The sequence below is a fragment of the Labeo rohita genome, chromosome 15 (genome assembly GCF_022985175.1).
Source record: "Labeo rohita strain BAU-BD-2019 chromosome 15, IGBB_LRoh.1.0, whole genome shotgun sequence".
NCBI classification, from domain to species: domain Eukaryota; kingdom Metazoa; phylum Chordata; class Actinopteri; order Cypriniformes; family Cyprinidae; genus Labeo; species Labeo rohita.
Genome location: NC_066883.1, coordinates 4299370 through 4323402, shown reverse-complemented (window position 1 = coordinate 4323402; position 24033 = coordinate 4299370). Strand labels below are relative to the sequence as shown.

Here is a 24033-nt window from a genome sequence, read left to right as displayed (position 1 = left end):
TGATGTTAACTTTAACAACTACAAAAAGTGATGTACATACAAAAGGTTAGTCATCATGAATCAGGAGTTAATCCTGTATTACACACACACACACATGTTGTGTTTCCATGTTTTATGGGGACATTCCATAGGCGTAATGGTTTTTATACTGTACAAACTGTATTTTCTATTGCCCTACACCTACCCTACACCTACACCTACACCTACACCTAGCCCTCACAGGAGACTGTGCACACTTTTACTTTCTCAAAAAAAAAAAAAAAAAAACTCATTCTGCATGATGTATATGCCTGTTTCCTCATAGGGACCTAAAAATGTCCCCACAAGGTCAACATTTACTGGTATTACTATCCTTGTGGGGACATTTGGTAGCCAAAACATGATAAATACCAGGTACACACGCACACACACACACAGTACAGTAATTTATTCCTGCGTTTACATATAGTAATTCCAAAAACATTACTTTTACAAATAGTGTATTTACTGTACTTGTCTGCACTTGTAAATGAGATATTGAGAGATTTCAGGATGAAGCTGAAGTTTTCTCACCATCGCTACAGATTAATCATTATCAGACTGAAGATTCTTCTTCTTCAATAGATGTAAGTGTTAAATACACACATAAACAATCTTCTCAGCATTTATTCATGAGTAAGTACACCCTTCTGAAAATTACTTGCAAGTGTCTCATCCAAAACTTAACACATTCACCAATTGCTCTTTACTTAGAAGACATATTAGGGTTGGAGATATAATGTTCCAACAAGCCAGCTTGATCAATTACCAGAATGTAATATTTATTTAGGAAAATCAGATGTTCTTATCAAAGTGATAAAATGTTGTGTTGCAAAAATAAGTACACCCTTCTGAAAATTACTTGCAAGTGTCTCAGAAAAACATATGAAAAGTGTGACACTTTATCTCACGGAGTACGACACAGCCTGCAGAAGTGACGTGAATGATTGTTGTCACCACTAGAATTGCCTACTGTAGCCAAAGCACAACAAGCTCATTTAGTGAGGAGAACAGGAAGATGTTTTGGTGAGAGACCAGTGTTAGCTTAGATATAACGTTACACACGTTAGCAAACGATATGTAATCAGGCTAAAGCAAAGCTAATATTGGTCATCTACGAGTATTGATACTAACCCGTAACAGAAACTAATAATCGTTAATCAAGCGCGTCAAACACGTTAATATCCGACACTAACGTTACGTGATATAGCGGTTTCTCGTCAAAGCAGGAAAGAGAGAGAGGAAGATAAACACGTTTGTGTTTCATTATATTCTTGTGTGGGAAACCCTTACCTTCATGTGTTGTGTCAGTCATGAGTAGACAGTTTACAGAGGAAGAGTGACTTTATAAAGGTTTTGAATGGCCCCATTTTGGTGACAATCAATAAACAATAATCACAAATTGTCTTACTGTATAAAAACCTGTTTATGAAGTTCACATCACATATATATCAAGCACATCTGCATTTATGGTTAATTCAATTCAGTTTTATTTATACATCACTAAATCATAAATATTGTTTCATAGCACTGTTAATACCTAACTCAAAACACAACATTGCAACTGTTAACACACACACACACACACACACACATATATAACAAGTGTAGATGTACCAAACATATACTACTGAAACAAAAATATACCATCTGACCCATTTAAAAACATTTAACAATCTTTCAGTGTGGGTATCACACTAATGTGTTGTTAACATATAAAATTGTGAATGCTGTGCAACAGCAACAGCCTCATCTTGTTGATCCTCTGGAGGGATCTGGAACGGGGAGCAGGTGTAGTGGAAGACAAGAAAGTGCTGCGTTCTCGTAGAGCCTTTGGTGACCTGCAGTATTCCATCATTCATTCATTGCTGACCATGCTTTTCCACTTGGCCTCCATCACATCTGCATCTCCAATAGGAGTGGAAGCTGCAGTCCAGTAGAGGTGGTTAATAACAGCTGGCCTGCACTGCTTCAGATCTTCACACACCATCATGTCTTGCAATGTCTCCCAAAGCCTTATAAACACACCACATGAGAATAAATTACCAATTAGTTGTGCAAACAATGTCACTAAGCTGTAACTAGACCTGATGGTTACAATATTAACAAACTGAGATTAACTTACCAGTTATGCCTTCTCAAATGGTAACATTTTTACACGGTTTTATTATATTGCTAATACTTACAAGCTAGCTGCGGTGCTTTACAACAAAACTTATACATATCTTGTTTCGTCTCATCATTAAATAATTATGTTCACTGATTGGGTAGTTAATACATGTTATAAAAATACTACTACTAATAATAAAAAAACAAGACTTACGGTGCACAGTTCACGTTTTCGTCGAGCTGCATCTCTGATGGATCCGGACGAACCACAGGCTGATGGCGGACCCGATGAAGGTGCTGTGTGCACCAAAGGGACCGCACCAGCTCTGAGCCTGCTTTGGCATCCCATGTTTAACTCCATCATATCGCCGGGACAATAATCCTCCGGTGTTAATTGAATGCTACACACCACCGCGTTTTTCTAAGCAAATGCATTAGTAAGGGCCCGTCTCTTCAGCTGCACAAATGCACGCAGGCATGGAAGATAGCGCTGTCCTTTTTCTTGTTAGCAAACCTGTGGACTCGATGTCCTGACAGGTTGGAGTTTGGGCAACCTCCAAAAACACAATAATTTACCATGACGATAATCAATTGAAATAAAGAACTAACTACAGAAAACACCCAAGACCGCTCCTAGTGAAAACCAATAGACCACGGCAAACGACTCCCTCTCGTGACGTCATATGACGTGACGTTAAAAAAAAAGCGCTTTTTGAGAACTGTCAAGGAAATCGCCACTTTTTCTTCTAAATTTGTGCCCTTGCGTCTTGTAAAACATTTTCAAATCCTGCATTAACGATTCATATGGTATTTTCGTACAAGGATATATGTTTATTTGGAAAACATTTTTAACCTGCAATATGCACTTTAACCTCTTTAGAGGCCCGTTTTTACAAAATGGGAAGAACAATGTGAACATGTGAAGAACAAATTTTGTAGTCGTTTACCCATTTTTACCCGTAACTCAACAAACAAAAAAAAATCAAGCCACAATCGAGCTTATTCATTTTTCTGATCAACCAAAAAAAATAAATAAAATAAAATAAATAAATAAATAAAAAACAGCTGTTTTTTTTTTTTTCAGTTTTGCTTGTTTCATTTAAAATAAAAAAAAGCAAACTGTCAAAATGTATGTGGACCAAAAAGCAGTAGTCAAGAGCCCAATTAAAGCAATCACTGATCACAATAATGGTACTTTGTTGAAATTTCAACATTTTTCTTCAATTGCGGGTGCAAAAGTGATCTTAGTTCAATACCACTAAAGGAAACACTGGGTATTAAGAATTGTATAGCTTAATATAACATAAATTATGCTTCTTATTGAAATATGTAGTAGAAAATCCATTACATTATAGATTTACGTTATTTAAGAAAAAAAAAACACATTATTATATACAAATTCTGGACTATGGTGAGTACTATTATTTTTATTATGTACAACAGTTCCACTGGGTGAGCTAATGCGAAGGTTATAGAATTAAAGTAGGACCAATTATTATCTTCCCATATAAAAACATCTAATATCTCCTCATTATACAACACCACATGCATCATTACAGAGAGAGATCTAATGCAGGAAGTTAAGGGTCAAGAGCCCAATTAAAGCAAACACTGATCTACATGATGGTGGCAATTTTTTTAACCAATAAAACATCACCATCTGATTCTCTGTAATTCTCAATAATAGCAGGTGTTCATCACTAATGCACAATCATCATATAATTAGTCAATTATCTCATTAAATTTAACTCTCTGAGGACTTGGGATTTGAGACTTGGGAGACTTGCTTGTGACTTGAAAGTCTCACCTCTGCTATAGAATGCCCAAGATGTATCACTTATATAGTTTTGATAAGGGAAAAATGCAACGCTCATTATGGCCATGATACCACGCCTTCGTAATAATCGCTAATCTGTAATTGATAAAGTCAGGGCATCACTGCAGCTGCCCTTAGAAGTCCTGGTTGCTATAGGAACAGTCAGCGTTCTGAGACATGCGCTCAGTACTGTGCATGTGCACTGGCTGGTCTAGCCTGAAAAATAAGCTATAATTTTGATGCTGTTTGAGCAAAATAACAACAGTTGTTGTCAGATTCATTGATGATTTTAAATATGAAGTTTAATCGTAAACTTGGAGAACAGTTTTGGAGAAATTTGATTTTTCCCCGTTCAAAGAGATGAGTGAAATGACTTGTCTTAGAGGGACTTCGGCTAATGGCATTGAACTACACTATTTCTACTGCAACACAACTCAGAAAATAAAATATTGAGACTGTTCTGCCCATTGTCTGGTCATGGTGTGTGGCTGACACCTACAAGCAATTTTATATATTGCAGTTTTACTACTCTTTTGTATATACACAGTGTTTATTTAGTTCGGCAACGGGCAGTGTGCAGCAGCAGTTTCAGTTCAGCTTGTGAAAGGTCATTGCCTTGGAGAAAGATGAGCTTATAAGTTATTAACTGTTTTTCAGAGGTGGAACTAAATCATTCCTTTCAAGTCACAAGCAAGTCCGAATCAAATCCCAAGTCCTCCCTGGTGAAAAAAACAGCTAAAACCAGCTTAGGCTGGTTGGCTGGTTTTAGCTGGTTTAAGCTGAAAGTAGCTGGTTTTAGCTGGTCTCCCAGCCTGGCCAGGCTGGTTTTAGCTGGAAGTAGCTGGTTTTAACTGGTCAAACCAGCCTGGCCAGGCTGGTTTTAGCTGGTTTAAGCTGGAAGTAGCTGGTTTTAGCTGGAAGTAGCTGGTTTTAACTGGTCAAACCAGCCTGGCCAGGCTGGTTTTAGCTGGTTTAAGCTGGAAGTAGCTGGTTTTAGCTGGTCTCCCAGCCTGGCCAAGCTGGTTTTAGCTGGTCTCCCAGCCTGGCCAAGCTGGCTGGTTTTAGCTGGTTTAAGATGGAAGTAGCTGGTCAAGCTGGTCTCCCAGCCAGGCTTGTTTTAGCTGGAAGTAGCTGGTTTTAGCTGGTCTCCCAGCCTGGCCAGGCTTGTTTTAGCTGGAAGTAGCTGGTTTTAACTGGTCAAACCAGCCTGGCCAGGCTGGTTTTAGCTGGTTTAAGCTGGAAGTAGCTGGTTTTAGCTGGTCTCCCAGCCTGGCCAAGCTGGTTTTAGCTGGTTTAAGATGGAAGTAGCTGGTCAAGCTGGTCTCCCAGCCAGGCTTGTTTTAGCTGGAAGTAGCTGGTTTTAGCTGGTCTCCCAGCCTGGCCAGGCTTGTTTTAGCTGGAAGTAGCTGGTTTTAACTGGTCAAACCAGCCTGGCCAGGCTGGTTTTAGCTGGTTTAAGCTGGAAGTTGCTGGTTTTAGCTGGTCTCCCAGCCTGGCCAAGCTGGTTTTAGCTGGTTTAAGATGGAAGTAGCTGGTCAAGCTGGTTTTAGCTGGAAGTAGCTAGTTTTAGCTGATCTCTCAGCCTGGCCAGGCTGGTTTTAGCTGGAAGTAGCTAGTTTTAGCTGATCTCTCAGCCTGGCCAGGCTGGTTTTAGCTAGAAGTAGCCGATTTAAGCTGGTCTCCCAGCCTGGCCAGGCTGATTTAAGATGGAAGTAGCTGGTTTTAGCTGGTCTCCCAGCCTGGCCAGGCTGGTTTTAGCTGGAAGTAGCTGGTTTTAGCTGGTCTCCCAGCCTGGCCAAGCTGGTTTTAGCTGGAAGCAGCTGGTTTTAGCTGGTCTCCCAGCCTGGCCAAGCTGGTTTTAGCTGGAAGTAGCTGGTTTTAGCTGGTTTCCCAGCCTGGCCAAGCTGTTTTTAGCTGGAAGCAGCTGGTTTTAGCTGGTCTCCCAGCCTGGCCAGGCTGGTTTTAGCTAGAAGTAGCTGGTTTTAGCTGGTCTCCCAGCCTGACCAAGCTGGTGTCCATTTGACCTAATTACAAATTAATCAGTTTGTCCGCAGTGCGCAAGGGAGGCTTGTGCCGGGTTTAAGCAGCGCGGGATTTCACACATTCCCCGGCCTCATAGCGACTATAGGCGGAAGATCTCTGGGTTCCAGCGGTAATAATTACACGCTTCATTGACAACAGTTGTCATTCATGGGAACGTCGTGTTGTTCAGCACACTTTCTAGTGATTATTTTATGACGTAAATCAAAATTTTAAAAGCAGTCATCTGTTAACACGGGCGCCGAAATGAAACGCGTGACGTTGTTAAAGAATCACAACTCGCGGCCATCCCGCTCACGGAGGATCAGCGTATATCACCAAAAGGAGCCTGAAAGAAGAGAGAGAGAGAAGAGGGAGAAACAAGTGGGCATTACATATCCCAAAAAATACAAGATATAATAAAAAGGAAAAGAAAAATGAAAATGCATAATATGTTTAGAATTCTGTTATTGTTCATCTTCACCATTAATTGTTAAGTTTTTTAATTGTAATCATTCCAAGTATTTTGTAAATATTTGTTAGAATATAATTTTTTAAAAGGGGCTGTAAGTTCAAATAAAAATTATTTTAATGTTTTTTTTTTTTTTTTTTTTTTTGTGGTCCTGCAGATTATTAACAGTAAACTTGGAATTATTTATATTATTTGTCGCAACACCCCTTGACAGGGAAATTGGACCAAGCTAAGACCAGCCTGGCTGACCAGCTAAAACCAGCTAAGACCAGTCTGACCAGCTAAGACCAGCCTGGCTGACCAGCTAAAACCAGCTAAGACCAGCCTGACCAGCTAAGACCAGCCTGGCTGACCAGCTAAAACCAGCTAAGACCAGTCTGGCTGACCAGCTAAGACCAGCCTGGCTGAGCAGCTGAAACCAGCTAAGACCAGTCTGACCAGCTAAGACCAGCCTGGCTGACCAGCTAAAACCAGCTAAGACCAGTCTGACCGGCTAAGACCAGCCTGGCTGACCAGCTAAAACCAGCTAAGACCAGCCTGACCAGCTAAGACCAGCCTGGCTGACCAGCTAAAACCAGCCAAGACCAGCCTGACCAACTTAAACCAGCTAAGACCAGCCTGGCTGACCAGCTAAAATCAGCTAAGACCAGCCTGACCAGCTTAAACCAGCTAAGCCCAGCCTGACCAGCTAAGACCAGCCTGGCTGACCAGCTAAGACCAGCTTAAACCAGCCAAGACCAGCCTGACCAGCTAAAACCAGCCTGACCAGCTAAGACCAGCCTGGCTGACCAGCTAAGACCAGCCTGGCTGACCAGCTAAGACTAGCCTGACCATTTTAAACCAGCTAAGACCAGCCTGACCAGCTAAGACCAGCCTGGCTGACCAGCTAAGACTAGCCTGACCATCTTAAACCAGCTAAGACCAGCCTGACCAGCTAAGACCAGCCTGGCCAGCTTAAACCAGCTAAGACCAGCCTGACCAGCTAAAACCAGCTAAGACCAGCCTGACCAGCTAAGACCAGCCTGGCTGACCAGCTAAGACTAACCTGACCATCTTAAACCAGCTAAGACTAGCCTGACCAGCTAAGACCAGCCTGGCCAGCTTAAACCAGCTAAGACCAGCCTGGCTGACCAGCTGAAACCAGCTAAGACCAGCCTGACCAGCTAAGACCAGCCTGGCTGACCAGCTAAGACCAGTCTGACCAGCTTAAACCAGCCAAGACCAGCCTGACCAGCTAAAACCAGCCTGACCAGCTAAGACCAGCCTGGCTGACCAGCTAAGACCAGCCTGACCAGCTTAAACCAGCTAAGACCAGCCTGACCAGCTAAAACCAGCTAAGACCAGCCTGACCAGTTAAGACCAGCCTGGCTGACCAGCTAAAAACAGCTAAGACCAGCCTGACCAACTTAAACCAGCTAAGACCAGCCTGGCTGACCAGCTAAAATCAGCTAAGACCAGCCTGGCTGACCAGCTAAGACTAATCTGACCATCTTAAACCAGCTAAGACCAGCCTGACCAGCTAAGACCAGCCTGGCCAGCTTAAACCAGCTAAGACCAGCCTGGCTGACCAGCTGACCAGCTAAGACCAGCCTGACCAGCCCAGCTAAGACCAGCCTGGCTGACCAGCTAAGACCAGCCTGACCAGCTTAAACCAGCCAAGACCAGCCTGACCAGCTAAAACCAGCCTGACCAGCTAAGACCAGCCTGGCTGACCAGCTAAGACCAGCCTGACCATCTTAAACCAGCTAAGACCAGCCTGACCAGCTAAAACCAGCTAAGACCAACCTGACCAGTTAAGACCAGCCTGGCTGACCAGCTAAAAACAGCTAAGACCAGCCTGGCTGACCAGCTAAGACTAATCTGACCATCTTAAACCAGCTAAGACCAGCCTGACCAGCTAAGACCAGCCTGGCCAGCTTAAACCAGCTAAGACCAGCCTGGCTGACCAGCTGAAACCAGCTAAGACCAGCCTGGCTGACCAGCTAAGACCAGCCTGACCAGCTTAAACCAGCCAAGACCAGCCTGACCAGCTAAAACCAGCCTGACCAGCTAAGACCAGCCTGGCTGACCAGCTAAGACCAGCCTGACCAGCTTAAACCAGCTAAGACCAGCCTGACCAGCTAAAACCAGCTAAGACCAACCTGACCAGTTAAGACCAGCCTGGCTGACCAGCTAAAAACAGCTAAGACCAGTCTGACCAGCTTAAACCAGCTAAGACCAGCCTGGCTGACCAGCTAAAACCAGCTAAGACCAGCCTGACCAGCTAAGAACAGCCTGGCTGACCAGCTAAGACTAACCTGACCAGCTTAAACCAGCTAAGACCAGCCTGACCAGCTAAGACCAGCCTGGCTGACCAGCTAAAACCAGCTAAGACCAGCCTGACCAGCTAAGACCAGCCTGGCTGACCAGCTAAGACTAGCCTGACCATCTTAAACCAGCTAAGACCAGCCTGACCAGCTAAGACCAGCCTGGCCAGCTTAAACCAGCTAAGACCAGCCTGACCAGCTAAAACCAGCTAAGACCAGCCTGACCAGCTAAGACCAGCCTGGCTGACCAGCCTGACCAGCTTAAACCAGCCAAGACCAGCCTGACCAGCTAAAACCAGCCAAGATCAGCCTGACCAGCTAAGACTAGCCTGACCATCTTAAACCAGCTAAGACCAGTCTGACTAGCTAAGACCAGCCTGACCAGCTTAAACCAGCTAAGACCAGCCTGACCAGCTAAAACCAGCTAAGACCAGCCTGACCAGGTAAGACCAGCCTGACTGACCAGCCTGACCAGCTTAAACCAGCCAAGACCAGCCTGACCAGCTAAGACCAGCCTGGCTGACCAGCTAAGACCAGCCTGACCAGCTTAAACCAGCTAAGACCAGCCTGACCAGCTAAAACCAGCTAAGACCAGCCTGACCAGTTAAGACCAGCCTGGCTGACCAGCTAAAACCAGCTAAGACCAGCCTGACCAACTTAAACCAGCTAAGACCAGCCTGGCTGACCAGCTAAGACTAGCCTGACCAGCTTAAACCAGCTAAGACCAGCCTGACCAGCTAAGACCAGCCTGACCAGCTAAAACCAGCTAAGACCAGCCTGACCAGTTAAGACCAGCCTGGCTGACCAGCTAAAACCAGCTAAGACCAGCCTGACCAGTTAAGACCAGCCTGGCTGACCAGCTAAAACCAGCTAAGACCAGCCTGACCAACTTAAACCAGCTAAGACCAGCCTGGCTGACCAGCTAAGACTAGCCTGACCAGCTTAAACCAGCTAAGACCAGCCTGACCAGCTAAGACCAGCCTGACCAGCTTAAACCAGCTAAGTCCAGCCTGACCAGCTAAAACCAGCTAAGACCAGCCTGACCAGCTAAGACCAGCTAAAACCAGCTTGACCAGCTAAAAAAGTGGTCAAAACCCCACTAAAACCAGCTTGATAAACCAGCTATGACCAGGCTGGGATACAAGCTTAAACCAGCTTGACCAGCTTAAGCTGGTTTAAGCTGTTTTTTTTTTTTCAGCAGGGCTCAAAGAGATAAACTTACTGAGATAATTAAGTCACTAATTAAATGTTGATATTGCATTAGTGATGAACACCTGCTGTTATTGAGAATCACAGAGGATCAGATGTTGATGTTTTGTTGGTTAAAATGATGCCACCATCATGGAGATCAGTGTTTGTTTTAGTTGGGTTTTCTCTCTGTACCACTGCATGTAATTTTGAAAAGTAGTGAGATCAGTGTTTTGCAGTTATTACCTCTGGTGCATATGCATTTAGGCACACACAGATGAATCTCAAAAATGTTGACACTCTATATAATTGTTCATACTGCAATGCATGTTGGGTAATTCCATAATAAAAGCTCCCATAATGCACTGTAGTATGAATAATTGCTGTCAGTATTGTTGGATCGTAAGATAATTGTACAATATTCAAGTGTTACAGTGGCATTTGTTTAATAGGACTCTTTTTGCAGTTCTGCAATAGGTGAATGTCAGTCAATAAATCAAGCAGAAACCATTTCATGATGTTCATTCAAATGATTTAAAAGCAGAAAGTGTAAGCTAGTGATGGGAGAAAGTAACCTTTACAAAAGCTTCGAATCAATTGAACCAACTGCTTCACAAAATAATTCACAGTTTTTAAGCGCCCGAAAAACCACACCCTAATGACGCATGCTGGTCAAAAGTGTGTAAATGCAACAAAAACTCAGGCTAAAACATGCATAAAAGAAGCTTTTTAAAAACCCATTGCAAATGTTTTATTAAATGTATAACACATTAAATGCGAAAAAACAAACAAAAAAAAAGGTAAGAAAACACCATTAAATATTAAAGTAAATATATAAATATACAAAGTGTCTGTATAATATGTGGATTTTAAAATATTTATTATTAATTTGCAGGGCTTGTTTTGTTTGTTTTATGGAGAGCTTGTATTTAGAGGCCAGTAAGAGACTATTAACTACTTCTCATACTTCTAACTGCACAAATGTCTTGTTAAAATGTCTACAAATTGAAGAAACTGATGCGAGATCAGGTTAAAACCATGTTGTTCTAAACTCAGCGTCATTCACTGTTGTACAAAGAGCATCGGCCCATCTGGACACCCACCTCTAAGTAAATTAAGGGATAATTTTCATTTTTGGGTGAACTGCAAACAATTATGATCTGGCAATCAATCAATCAATCAATCAATCAATAAAATTAAAATACATAAATAAAATAAAATAAAATAAAAATTCAGGAACCAGAAACAACATAAGAAGAAAAGGAATAAGAAAAGTAAAACAAAACATACAAATTCTATGAGGGAAAAAGAAAAAGGAATGTATAATAAAAGAACAGAGCTGCAAAGAAGAGAAAAAAAGGGATAGTTCATCTAGAAAGATTTAGCAGGTTTAATGGTCACTTATTTTATTTTTTTTAATTAACAATTTTGCAACGATTTGTATTGTGAAAAGCGCTATACACATAAATGTGAACTGAATCAAACTGAAAATCATTCTGTGATCTGAAATAGAGAAATCACTCATTAATAGCATGTTAAACATCTGTGTATGAAGAGATGATCAAACTCACCTGATACTGTCAGTGTAACTGCATCACTCATTTGTGACCAGCGTGATCCTTCTGTCTCTGATCCTTTACAGGAGTATTTACCTGCGTCAGACTCAGTAACAGAACTGAATGTGTGTTCCTGTACTTCACTGAAAACACTGGTTGAACCTTCTTTATACCAGTTGTAGCTCCAGCTAGTGACTCCTTCACCATATATGTCACATCTGAGAGTGACTGTGTCTCCTCTGAATACATGTTGAGCAGGTTTAATGGCAGAGGTGGAGAACAAACGCAGTGCGCTAACTCAAGAAAGATGGAGACGGACAAGACAGACACATGAAAGTGAAATGCTGTTGAATTTGAATTCTTCAGAAACAAACCCATGGCCATATTTACAAAACCACTTTGAATTTAAGTGCAAGAAAGGCAACAGCTTTTTTATGCGGTGTAAACTTTATTTGCCGAAGACGACTGAATTGGCAGCTTACAAAAGCTCAACATCAAACCTGCGCAAGCATGTTGAGGTAAGTTAAACATACTTTTTTTTTTTTTAACATAATTATTGTTCTGTTGTGTTGCATCAGTGCGTGACATTGCTAATGTTGGTTAGCACTAGGGTTGGAAATTAACAGGAACTTAGGACAAAATTGTCAATGCACAATTAACGTTAAGCTATTACCAGTGTCAAGATTTACTTAAGTCTATGAAAAGAGTTAGAATAGATCTGCAGATGTCGCGTTAGAATTGGGTATTACTGTATAACCAGTCATACATTTTGTTGAGAATGCAGTGTCCAATCAAAGCGTTTTGATTCGTCACTCGGTTCAATGCGTGAGCAGACTCTGCATTTGCGATTTCTCTCATTATCATAAGTTAAATGACAAATTGTAACAGATTTTTCTTTTTTTTTGCTGTGAAAGTGCATAACTTACAGTAGACTGAAGTCGTGGACTGCTTTTTCTTTTTTTTTTGCGGTCTAATATAGCCACTAGTTAGTCAGTAATAATGTAAAAGACAAAATGTGATGTGTGTAGAAACACACACACACACACACACACACACACACACACACATATATATATATATATATATATATAAGAATGTAAAAATTTCAAATTCTGTGTGTTTAATGAACATTTATTTAAATTATAAATATTTTGGTTACAGAGAAAACATCCATTAAAGCTGAAGGCCTTCACTGATTTTGTGGCAGGACGGAAGCGAGCTCTGGAACCACCAGTAATCCCAACCAAACAAGCAAAAATAAGTGATGTAATGGCACTTGGTGCAAACAAACGTGTGCCACAGGCAAAGGTCGACAAGCTCATGATTAACTTCATTTGTGAGGGTCTTCATCCATTCTCTTTGGTCGAACAACCTGCTTTTAGAGACCTTTTACTTGCACTGAATCCTCAATGCAAAGTCATTTCCAGACCAACTCTCCGGAACAGAATTGATGGAGCCGCCAATCAGTTGAAGAAGACTTTGGTGTCGCACCTCAGTAAAGTCACTTATGTTGCCACCACTACCGATTGCTGGACAGCGCACCAGCAAAGTTACATAGGAGTGACAGCTCATTGGATAGATGAAGAAACCTTGGAGCGTAGATCCGCCGCAGGGCTCTTGATGACATTCATTGTCAGTATAGAATAAGAGGAAAAGTGGTAAGAACCACAACTGACAGTGGCTCAAACTTCATCAAAGCATTTAGTGTGTTTGGTGAGCAAAGCCAGACTGAGGTAGCAGAGTCCGAATCAGATCAGGACTCTTCTGAAGACCCACAAGTTGTCTACGTGGACACATTAAGCATCCTGAAACAAGACAGTGGTCTTGAGTACCAGCTTCCACCGCATCAAAGGTGTGCATGCCACCTGTTGAATTTAGTTGCTACAACAGACGCTGCCATGGCAGAAAAGGACAATGATACATACAAACGGCTGTCACATGCAGCCTGTCAAGCAATGTGGAACAAATCCGGTCGGTCATACATGGCAGCGGAAATTGTTGAAGATCAATACAAGCTCCAGCTCATTCGTCCGAATCAGACTAGGTGGAACTCTACATACATGGCTGTGGAGAGAATCATCTGGATCATACAAGAGAAGGGAGAGGATGCTATCAGAAATGTCTGCGAAGAATTCAAAGTAAAAATGTGAGTATTGTTTTATGTCTATGTGTATATATGACACTGATAATAAACAGTGCTTGAATTTGTTCTGCTTATTCCTTTTTCATACCTATACCTGCATGAAAGTTGTATGTTTTGCTACACAGGCTGAGCCCAGCTGAAATAGTTTTCCTGACTGAGTACTGTACTGTGATAAAACCTTTGGTGATGGCTCTGAACATCCTTCAGTCTGAGACCAACACGCACTTGGGGTGGCTCCTGCCGGTGGTCTTTCAGTTAGAAGCCAAATTAAGCAGACTGGAGACAACTTCCAAGATGTGTCTGCCCCTCATCAGAGCAGTTCAGGATGGTATTGAAAAGCGCTTTGGTGGGATGATAAAAGATCCTGAACTGATTGCTGCAGCAATCCTTCTGCCAAAGTTCAAGACTACCTGGACTGAGAGGGCTGATATCATAGAAGCAGGTATGATTTCAATATTTTATTTGACGTAAGTGCAGTAAAACCAGTCTTTGCAGTTTCTGCATTATGATCAACTCTTTGCCACATTAATCAACTTAATTGTCAGAAATAAGTAATATGCATTGTTGTGTGTTCAACAGGACTTGTCTATGTGAGACAACACCTTGACCAGATGGCAGAGGCCACAGTGGAGCAAGTTGGGCAACATTCATCAGATGAAGAGGACTTCTTTTCCTCAATGAAGTCCAGAAGGTCACAAGGTACAGGAGAACTAGACGGGTACCTTGCCTGTGTCTCAAACAAAATGGATCTGTTGAACTCATTTCCACACATCAAAAACCTTTCTGTCAAACTCAACACTGGCCTTCCTGCCTCAGCCACATGTGAGCGTCTATTCAGTAGTGCTGGACTGCTACTCACTGCAAAGCGAGCTAGGATGAACTCGGCTAACTTTGAAAACCAACTGCTGCTTAAACTTAACAGAAAGTTAATAGATTAAGGATGAACTGTTAAGATATACAGAAGGGCAGGGCAATTAAAAAAAAAAAAAATACCATGTTGTTCATTAGATGTTTGTTATTTGACAAGTCTGTTATCTGACAATGGCACCATTTTTTCATAAATGCTTGAATGTCCCTGACCCATTTTGACTTACTTTTGCACTACTGTTTTAGTGTTTAACAAAAGGATGCTCTGCTGAATCCACAGTTTATGCCATATTCAGTGGTTGTGATGTTCAATGTTTTATGGGATCATTTGCACTAAAATGACTTCCCTAAATGTTTTATATGGTTACTTTATTTATTTTTATTGTATTTTATTTATTTGTTTTTATTGCACTTTAATTTGTAAAGTTATTTCCTCAATTAAAAACAAACAGGTTGAGATTTATATCCCTGTCTTTTTTTTAACTACACTAGAATCACCCACCCACCACTGTTGTTCAAAAAAATTACTCAGTAAATTTTACTCAGAGTAAAATTTTAGAAGAGTTACTTTTTACTTTTACTTGAGTAGATTTTTTGGCCAGTACTTTTACTTGTACTTAAGTAAAATTTCATTGAAGTAACAGTACTTTTACTTGAGTAGCATGTTTTATTACTCTTTCCACCTCTGTTTAATGGTCACTTTGGGTTTTGGTCTTTCTGTACAAAGACAACAATTCACAATGAAAATAATGTAATAGATAATTTAATAAAAATAAAATGTGTTTATATAATTTGCTATTTCATATATTTTATATACAAACTGGCATTTTTTGAATGAAAGCTGAATTTATATGACCATAAATACAGTAAAAATAATAATATGAAATATTATACTTAAAATAGTATTTTTCTGTTAAAGCTATTTTAAAATGTACTTTATTTCTTTGATGCTAAGCTAAATTTCCAGCATCATTACTTCAGTCTCACATGGCTCTTCAGAAATTATTCTAATATGCTGTTTTGCTGCTTAAAATCCAGTATCTCAAAATATTAGAATATTTCCTAAGATCAATCAAAAAACGGATTTGCAAAAAAGAAAAGTTCAAGCTGATTTAAAGTATGTTCATTTATGCACTCAATACTTGGTCAGCAGCACATATTACAGCAAATGACCTGCTCCTAGCACAAATTACAGCATCAGTGAAGTGTGGCGTCTGTATATTGTTGGATTGACTGTTTCTCATCTTTCTCTTGAAAATATCCCATAGATTTTCAATGGGGTTCAGGTCAGGCATGTTGGCTGGCCAGTACATAATATCATGGTCAGCAAACCACTTGGAAGTTACTGACTTCAGAAACTTCACACTGGACTTCAAGCAGTTTGGATTCTGTGCCTCTCCAGTCTTCCTCCAGACTCTGGGATCATGACTTCAAAATGAAACGCAAAATTTACTTTTGTCTGAAAAAAGGACTTTGGACCACTGAGCAACAGTCCAGTTCTTTTCTCCTTAGCCCAGGTAAAATGGTTCTGTCGGGGGTTGGGGGGTTATATTTTAGACAGCTGTTATCTATTTTATTATATATTTTAGTCAGTTATTTCAGACATTGTTATCAGCATATGTTGAAGTAGATTCATCTCTTGTCATCTCTGAGAGAATATGCGTCGTTAATGCAGCATTAGAAAACTTTGTCAGTTTGTCAGTCGCTTTCTGTATAGTAAATTAACTGAAGTTAAGATGTTCACCGGCATAAATAATACGCAAAGTTTTCACGTTTCTTGTGTGATATCCATTGACTCACCTTCGTGGTTTAAAACAGAAATATTTCCAATATTGCGACGTAACCGCAAACCCCCATATGTATGTATCTTAAATGCAGGGAGACATGAAAGAGGTGTCAACTCGGTATGCCGCGCTGTCTGAAATTGGCTTGTTGGTTTTAAGGATTATTTTTTAAATGTAACAAATAACTGTATGTCTGATTGGTCAGATGATACAGTAACGAATCGAGTTCTGTTTCTTCTTCTTCTTGTGGTTTTAAATAGCTTGAACGTGTAAATTGGCAAATTAATCTGCAAATCACATGCCGAACGGTGGGGTCTGGACCTGGTTCGTACTATCATGGATCAACTGCGATCTGTTTAAGCCCTAATAGATTATATGACAGATCAGAGCAATCTTTTATTTACTAATTTAACATTAAATCATCAAATTGTTACTTCATATCAATCGCATACAATGGAAGTACAGAACAGAACAATCAATTACGCACAATAAATAACGGAGCATCATATCTATACAAATTTTCTCCAGAACGTTCCCGCGACCTGGTAGAAATTTTCCCACGGCCTGGTAGTGGGTCGCGACCCGGTGGTTGGGGACCTCTGTTCCGGACCATTGCCAAGTCAGCAGCCTTCCCCATTAGTGTGATTTCAAAGAACAAGATCTACCCAGAATTTATACTGTAAGGATGGTCATTTAATAAACTCAAATGTAAATATTCTAATATTTTGAGATACTGGATTTTTGACTTTCATGAGCTGTATGCTCTAATCATCAAAATTAAAGCAAAAAAAAAAAAAAAAAAACTTTTGAAATGTTTTACTTTACGTGTAATGAATCTAGAATACATGAAAGTTTCGTTTTTTTTTTAAAATAAGTTACAATAAAAAAATGAACTTTTTCATGATGCTGTAATTTTTTTAGATGCACCTGTATATATACACCTGTATTATTATTATTATTATTATTATTATTATAGGCAAATATTAAAAAAAAAAAAATAACATTATTAACTGGTATTTTTTCTGCTCAAACTGGTTTTGGAACGATAATAATACAGAGGAACGCAGGAACGGAAATGTTAAAATATTAATTATTCTTGGAGTGAACCAATAGATTTTTTACATTTATTTATTTTTTTATTTTTTTTCAAGCCCTGCTATAATGATAAAAACCCACCCAGTGTTTTTTTTTTTTTTAATCCCTATAAATCAGATCAAGCCATTCTCAGCTTCTTTGCTGTGTGAGGACACACAAGGCCCCTCCCACGATTGTTGACTGACACTGGTGTTGAACCACAGACCCGCCCTGAGTGATCTGTAAACAGTTGGCCATTGTTTCAATTCCAGAGCAGAATGGCTCCTAAGCAACTGAAGCGTTTTGTTGTTGGATGTATTAATGAACACAGCAATCATTATTTACTCCCAACATCTAATCTGCTGAATACGCAGTGGATTACTCTTGTTTTTGAAGGGAATGCATTAAATATGTTTACATACAGTCCACAAGACAAAATAATATCTAAATTATGTCAGAAGCTTCATAAGAAACCTACATGTTTCCCAGAAGACAAAACTACTACAATTTACCCAAAGAGTTTGTGAGACCTGGAGATGTTTTTCCTGAAGAATAGCGGACTGTTTAACTGCTCAGGACATATAAAGGACTCATGAGCAACTCTCAAATAAATAAATAGATAAGAATTTAATAGAATTTAAATGATTTATTATTATTATTATTATTATTATTATTATTATTAATTCAATAGCATGTGTCCTGAATTACATATGGAAGTAAAACCTGAACTGAAATGTTCATTTGGGAATCAGAAACAAGACACACCTTTTGAAGTTAAAATAGAAGACTGTACTGATTTTAAACAAATTTATAAGTTTGAATGTCAAACTCAGTTAAACAACAGTATCTTCCTCTAGGGGGCAGTAATACAGGAGACTCTCTTCACAAGCTTTTTTAATGTCAATATCGTAACTTCTGCATCACTTTTGTATAGAAGCCCGTTTCCGCCACTGAATAAAGAAATTAAAAAGGTAATTGCGACTTTTTATCTCACAATTTTGACTTTTTTTCTCAGAATTGTGTCATATAAACTCCTAATTCTGACTTTTTTTTTCCTCAGAACTGTAAGATATAAACAAACGATTGCTAGATATAAAGTCAGAATTGTGGGATATCAACTCACAATTGCAAGAAATTTTGTATCTTGTAAAGTTTGCATCTTGCAATTCTGACTTTTTTGTCAGAATTATGAGATACAAACTCGCAATTGTGAGTTATAAAATCCAGTTCTGAGAAGAAAAAAGACTGATATGTTCACAAAATTGCAAGTTTATATCACACAATTCTGACTTTATTTCTCAGAATTGCGACATAATATCTCAGAATTCTGACTTTATAGCTTGCAATTGCGAGTTTATATCATGCAATTGTAACTTTATTTAAAAAAAAGTCATAATTGTGAGATAAGTCGCAATAACCTTTTCTTTATTTTTTATTCAGTGGCGGAAATGGGCTTCCATACTTTTGACAATGAAAACTACTGCAAATTGGAAAACAATTAGAACACAGTATGTTTCTTGTCATTGTGCTAAATCTCTGACAAATGTCAAATGTCAAACCAACTTTATATCAGTAGCAAAGATGTCTGCAATGTGGAAACATTTAAAACCTTTCGAGAAAGAAAATCATTACAAGCACAGACAGCGAGAGACTGTTTAGTTATGTCTTCGATGAGAAGAGGAAGGCACACGTACTTAATTTTAATGCAGCCAAATTCTCAATAAAGCGGTTTTAACTGATGTTTCATACACTGACCAAAATTATAAATGCAACACTTTTGTTTTTGCCCCTATTTTTCATGAGCTGAACTCAAAGATCTGAGACTTTTTCTATGTACACAAAAGGCCTATTTCTCTCAAATACTGTTCACAAATCTGTCTAAATCTGTGTTAGTGAGCACTTCTCCTTTGCCGAGATAATCCATCCACTTCACAGGTGTGGCATATCAAGATGCTGATTAGACAGCATGATTATTGCACAGGTGTGCCTTAGGCTGGACACAATAAAAGGCCACTCTAAAATGTCACTCAGCGCACGTTACAAAGCAGACATACTGTGGACCTAAATGGACGTTTGCAACATCCGGGGGATGTCACCTGTTTGCTGGTTGCTGTTGAAGGTTTGTCCAAGAAGTCGCTAGATTTGTCGCTAGGCACTTTTTTGAAAAAAAAAGTCACTAAGGGGGTCTGAAAAGTCGCTAAATCTACATTCATAAATGTTAGTATTGTAATTTTACTGTTGTTCTGTAAAATAAAATAAAAAGTAAGATAAAAATAATGATAGCAATAATTACAACAGCTCTATTAATACATTTATTATAACATTCACACATGTTCAAATTGGGATCTGTAATATTTTCTAATGTTTTAAAAGAAGTCTCGTCTGCTCAGCAAGGCTGCATTTATTTGTATGTAAAAAAACAAAAAACAAACAAACAAACAAAAAAAAAAACAACACATACCTGATTCAAGAAAGGGGTCTTAAAAATAACCAAAGAATATTATTATGTGCTTTGTTGGTAGGCTATAATGTATACTACAATGTTAAAAATGTTCAGTGTTAAGTAAATATTTTTAAATTGTTGTTTTGTAATTGATTTTTTTTTTCCTTTGGAAAGCAAAACAAAAACTGTAAAAAGCACATTTTGACTATTTAATTCATGCAATGGTGAAAAAAAAGGCAAAATACATAAGGGAAAAAAAAAAAATCAGCCTTCGGCCCAGTGTTTCATTTTGTTCAAGAATTTTCATTTAGGTGCATCCCTAGTTGTAAACATCCAGCTGTCATCAGCGATCATCAGCCTGGCCATAACTGTTCCATTAGAGAATCTGATTAATATTACAAGCCCAATAATATTATTGGAAGTTGGGAAGTGCAAGTCCTCCCTTAGACTTAGGGAGCTGGAGAACTGATTTCTTAGGGCATGCAGGCTTGTTTGCCCAAATGAATAAACACACAATACCATCAAAATTAGTAAAAAAAAATAAATAAATAAATACAAAAAAATAAAAAAAATACTTAATGCAAATTGGAATATGTTGAAAAGATAAAGGAATTTGGGTAAGATAACCATTTTTACTAGGGACAAAGGAAGCAAGGACCATCTGGACATGTCTAACTTGGTTTTATCAACAAGCGGTTGAAAGTTTTTGACAAATAAGTTATTAAATGAATTGGTGAAAACAAACACCCAAGTATTTAAATTCACCTGAAGCTATTCTAAATGGCAATCAATAAATAAATAAATAAATAAATAAGGCACAAAAACAAAACAAGAAGTCATGAGTCAGGAACATGACTTCAACAATACCCTACGGCAAAGAAAGAATTAGTAAACAAGGAAGAAAAGAAAAATATTTGTTTTTGTTCTTATAAATACAGAATCCCATATATGATCTATTAATTCAATGCAAATGAGCATTGAAATACAGATCATTGATTAAATAAGGCTCTTAGATGCACCAAAAACAAGATGAACTTGTGACTATAATATGACACATGAAATTTCAACTAACATGGCTGCATTACCAGTGGTCCAGACTGGACCAATTACAAAATACAATACAAATAGGGACACTGCCATAATATATGTACATTATATTATTATTGTAATTGCAGTAAATGTGCCACTGTCAAACTAAAAGTCAATGTGCCAAATACTCCAAAAAACTGCCAGCAAAAATAAACAAAAAAAAATGATCAACATATATGCATATGTGCACCCACATACGGCCGTCTCATGAGGGCGTGATTCAGGCGTCTTAGATCGAGGATGGGTCTCAGATCTCCATCCTTTTTGTAGCGGCTGTAAAAGCCTGACTCGCTCTGAGCTGGGGGGACCGTTTCTAAGGCTCGTTTTGCCAGCAGGTTCCTCACCTCGGTGCACAGGACCACCCTGCGCGGGGTCGCTGTTCGTAATAAGTGGAAGAGGAAATGCGCTCTCTCTTTTTGAGAATGTTTGTGTTTTACTTTTTCCGCTATAACAGCAAACGGTTGTGTGGGCACTGTTTGAAATGGACCCAAGGTTCACAACAGTGTTTATCACAAACACATTGCCATAGGCACCCAGAACCAAATGGGGTGCTAGGAGGCAAAAACGAGGTAGCTTGGGGGCTGATCCGGCTCCAGCGGGACTTGGCCCCTTCTTCTTCCTTCCCCGCAGATCAGGAAGACGCCTGCGGCACCTGGTCCAGCACTACCTTGGGCCGGGGTCCCTGGCGCTCAGGAAATGGGTAGCGTCTGGCCCAGCGGGAGCGATGGCAGGGCTCAGGCTTGGGAGCTGATTGAGCAGCTGAGCGCATAGGCTTCGCAGGCTGCTGAGTTGGCACTGGTTTGGGGGAGATAAGCTGGAGCGCTTTGGCAGGAAGTGCCGCATAGCTTGGGATGACTTCTGTGCTGCAGTGAAGCACTTGGTGAAACCCTCGACTACAGGTCCAAACAGGCCAGTAGGGGAGACTGGAGAATCGATGAAGGGGACTTTATCCGCATCTTTGATCTCTGTGAGGGTCAGCTATAAGTGGCGTTCGAGCACCACTAGACTGGCCATGGACCTGCCAATTGCTTGAGCCATCGTCAGTCACACTGCTCAGGTCCTTGAACGCTGCGAGGTCTGGGCCGGACTCATCCATGCCTCTAAGGAGTTTGGCCTGGTAGACCTGTAGGACCGCCATAAAGTGAAGCACCGTAGTCACCTGTCCTGCCGATGAATAGGCTCGTCCAGCAAGGGCTGAAGTCGTCCCACACGGCTTACACAGGTGTGCGGCCTTCGCCTCCTCAGGCGGGGACCACTCCAAGTCCAGCTCCTTCACAGCTTTAGACAGGACACAGAATAATTGTTGTGCTGGACTCTGCAGATGGCATGGGAGCAGGGTTGTGAGACGAGCCCGACAGCTCCTCCACGTCAGAAGCCACCAAAGACATGCTGTCATCCATGGCATCGCACTCACTCCCACCGAAAGACCAGATGACTCACAGCCGCAGAGGGACACTGGTCTGGGTGAGAGAAAAGCACGGGGGAATCCCCTCTAGGCGGTGAGAGTGAGGTACGCGGGGTCTCAGCCAGTCAACCAAGTGCCGAGCTCCTCTGCCCCACTGTTTTTTCTTCACAGGCTCCTGTGCGCAAGGGCCGGAGTCACATTCTAAAAAAAAAGAAAGCTATCCACAAGTGCAGAGAGGCGAGACTCATATCCTCACAATGAGGACATTCCGTCAGCTTCAGGGTGTGCTTTACCGCTATAGGACAGGAAGAACTAACTAAACTCATCACTGTGTCTAAACCAACAACATGCCTATCACAATTTTAGAGAAAGTTGTATCTGCTCAACTGTGCTCCTTCTTGCAAAAAAAAAAAAAAAAAAAAAAAAATCTATGAAGATTTCAGTCAGGTTTCAGGCCCCATCACAGCACAGAAATGGCACTTGGTTAAATCACTAATGACTTGGTTCTTGCGTCACCAAGGCTGCATCTCATTGCTAGTTTTACTTGATCTTAGTGCTGCGTTCGACACTATAGATCATGACATACTAATAGATTGGCTAAAAAACTATGCGGGTATCCAAGGGCAGGCTTTAAGATGGTTTAGATCGCTACCACTTTGTTTATTTAAATGGGGAGTCATCTCAGTTATCACCAGTAAAGTATGTTGTGCCACAAGGATCTGTCCTAGGTCCTCTGCTATTTTCAATATACGTGCTGCCCCTTGGTAATATTGTAACCCCCTTGTCAGGGAGGGTTATATATAAAGTAGCTTTACAGCACACTAGATGAGTTTCCCTTAAGAGTATTTACTTATATTTCTCATTTTATAATGGCTCTGTAAGGTTATTATTGACAACATGTTAACAGAACACTCTTCTGTTAAGAGTTTTAGATTCAAACATTCAAATAGGTATATTGTACGAAGACCTCGTATATGTGTGTGTGTGTTCCCCTTTAAGGAATCCGTCTTGAAACACAAATGTTTGGTTGATGTGCACTTGGCAGAAAACGTGAGTTTTGCTGTCAAGTTTGATTTACCTTTAGTTGATTGGATGTATATGTGTTTAGACCCGCCCCCTGATAAGTGAGTCTTGCGTTATTGGTCCATTAAGAGGTCTGTCGAGTGAAGACGAGCAGCATATAAAGTGAAATTATAATTCATGCTACATACTCCGATACAGTAGGTGGCGGTATGCACCTGATATGTCATGATTGCAATCCGCCATAAAATTAAAAGAAGAAGAAGAAGAAGAAGAAGAAGAAGAAGACGAGCAGCGAGCAGGGAGATTTGGATTGCTGAAGGGTTGGTTCTGATAAAAATTTACTGTTTATAACCGCAAAACGCAAGTTATACGATTGATATTAGATTAAACGTATATTTTATTTAAGTATCCGAGTTTACACAGAAAGTGTGTTAACTATTTGTGTAACGATCTGTTACTGGTTGAAGACCTCGAGGCCAGCGTTGAGAGCCAGCGCTCTCGATTAGCAATAGTTGTAGAAAACAACTGCCCTGTTTGAGCCTTGTTTTGAAGTAAATCGTGTTGCTGCACGTTGTTTATTGTTCATCATGGTGTGTGATGAAAGAAATCAGATGCCACCGGAAGCGCACAAAGGTCCTCTGACAGCGAGGGACAGAACGAAACTCCACCGGATAGCGCACCCAGCCACCGGGAGTGTTGTATGTTCCTCTGGCTACGAGGG

General features: G+C 40.2%; 1 protein-coding gene across 1 annotated transcript in view; it reads right to left on the bottom strand.

Annotated features, from left to right (window-relative positions):
* LOC127177461 (B-cell receptor CD22) overlaps positions 1-13344 on the bottom strand; it is a 44013-nt gene extending 30669 nt beyond the window's left edge. The window contains exons 1-2 of the mRNA XM_051129749.1: positions 13317-13344; positions 11500-11781 (exon numbers count right to left, since the gene is read on the bottom strand). Of these exons, the coding sequence (XP_050985706.1) occupies positions 11500-11781; positions 13317-13344 (310 nt within the window). The remainder of the gene's footprint in view (positions 1-11499; positions 11782-13316) is intronic.
* Positions 13345-24033: the final 10689 nt, after the last annotated feature.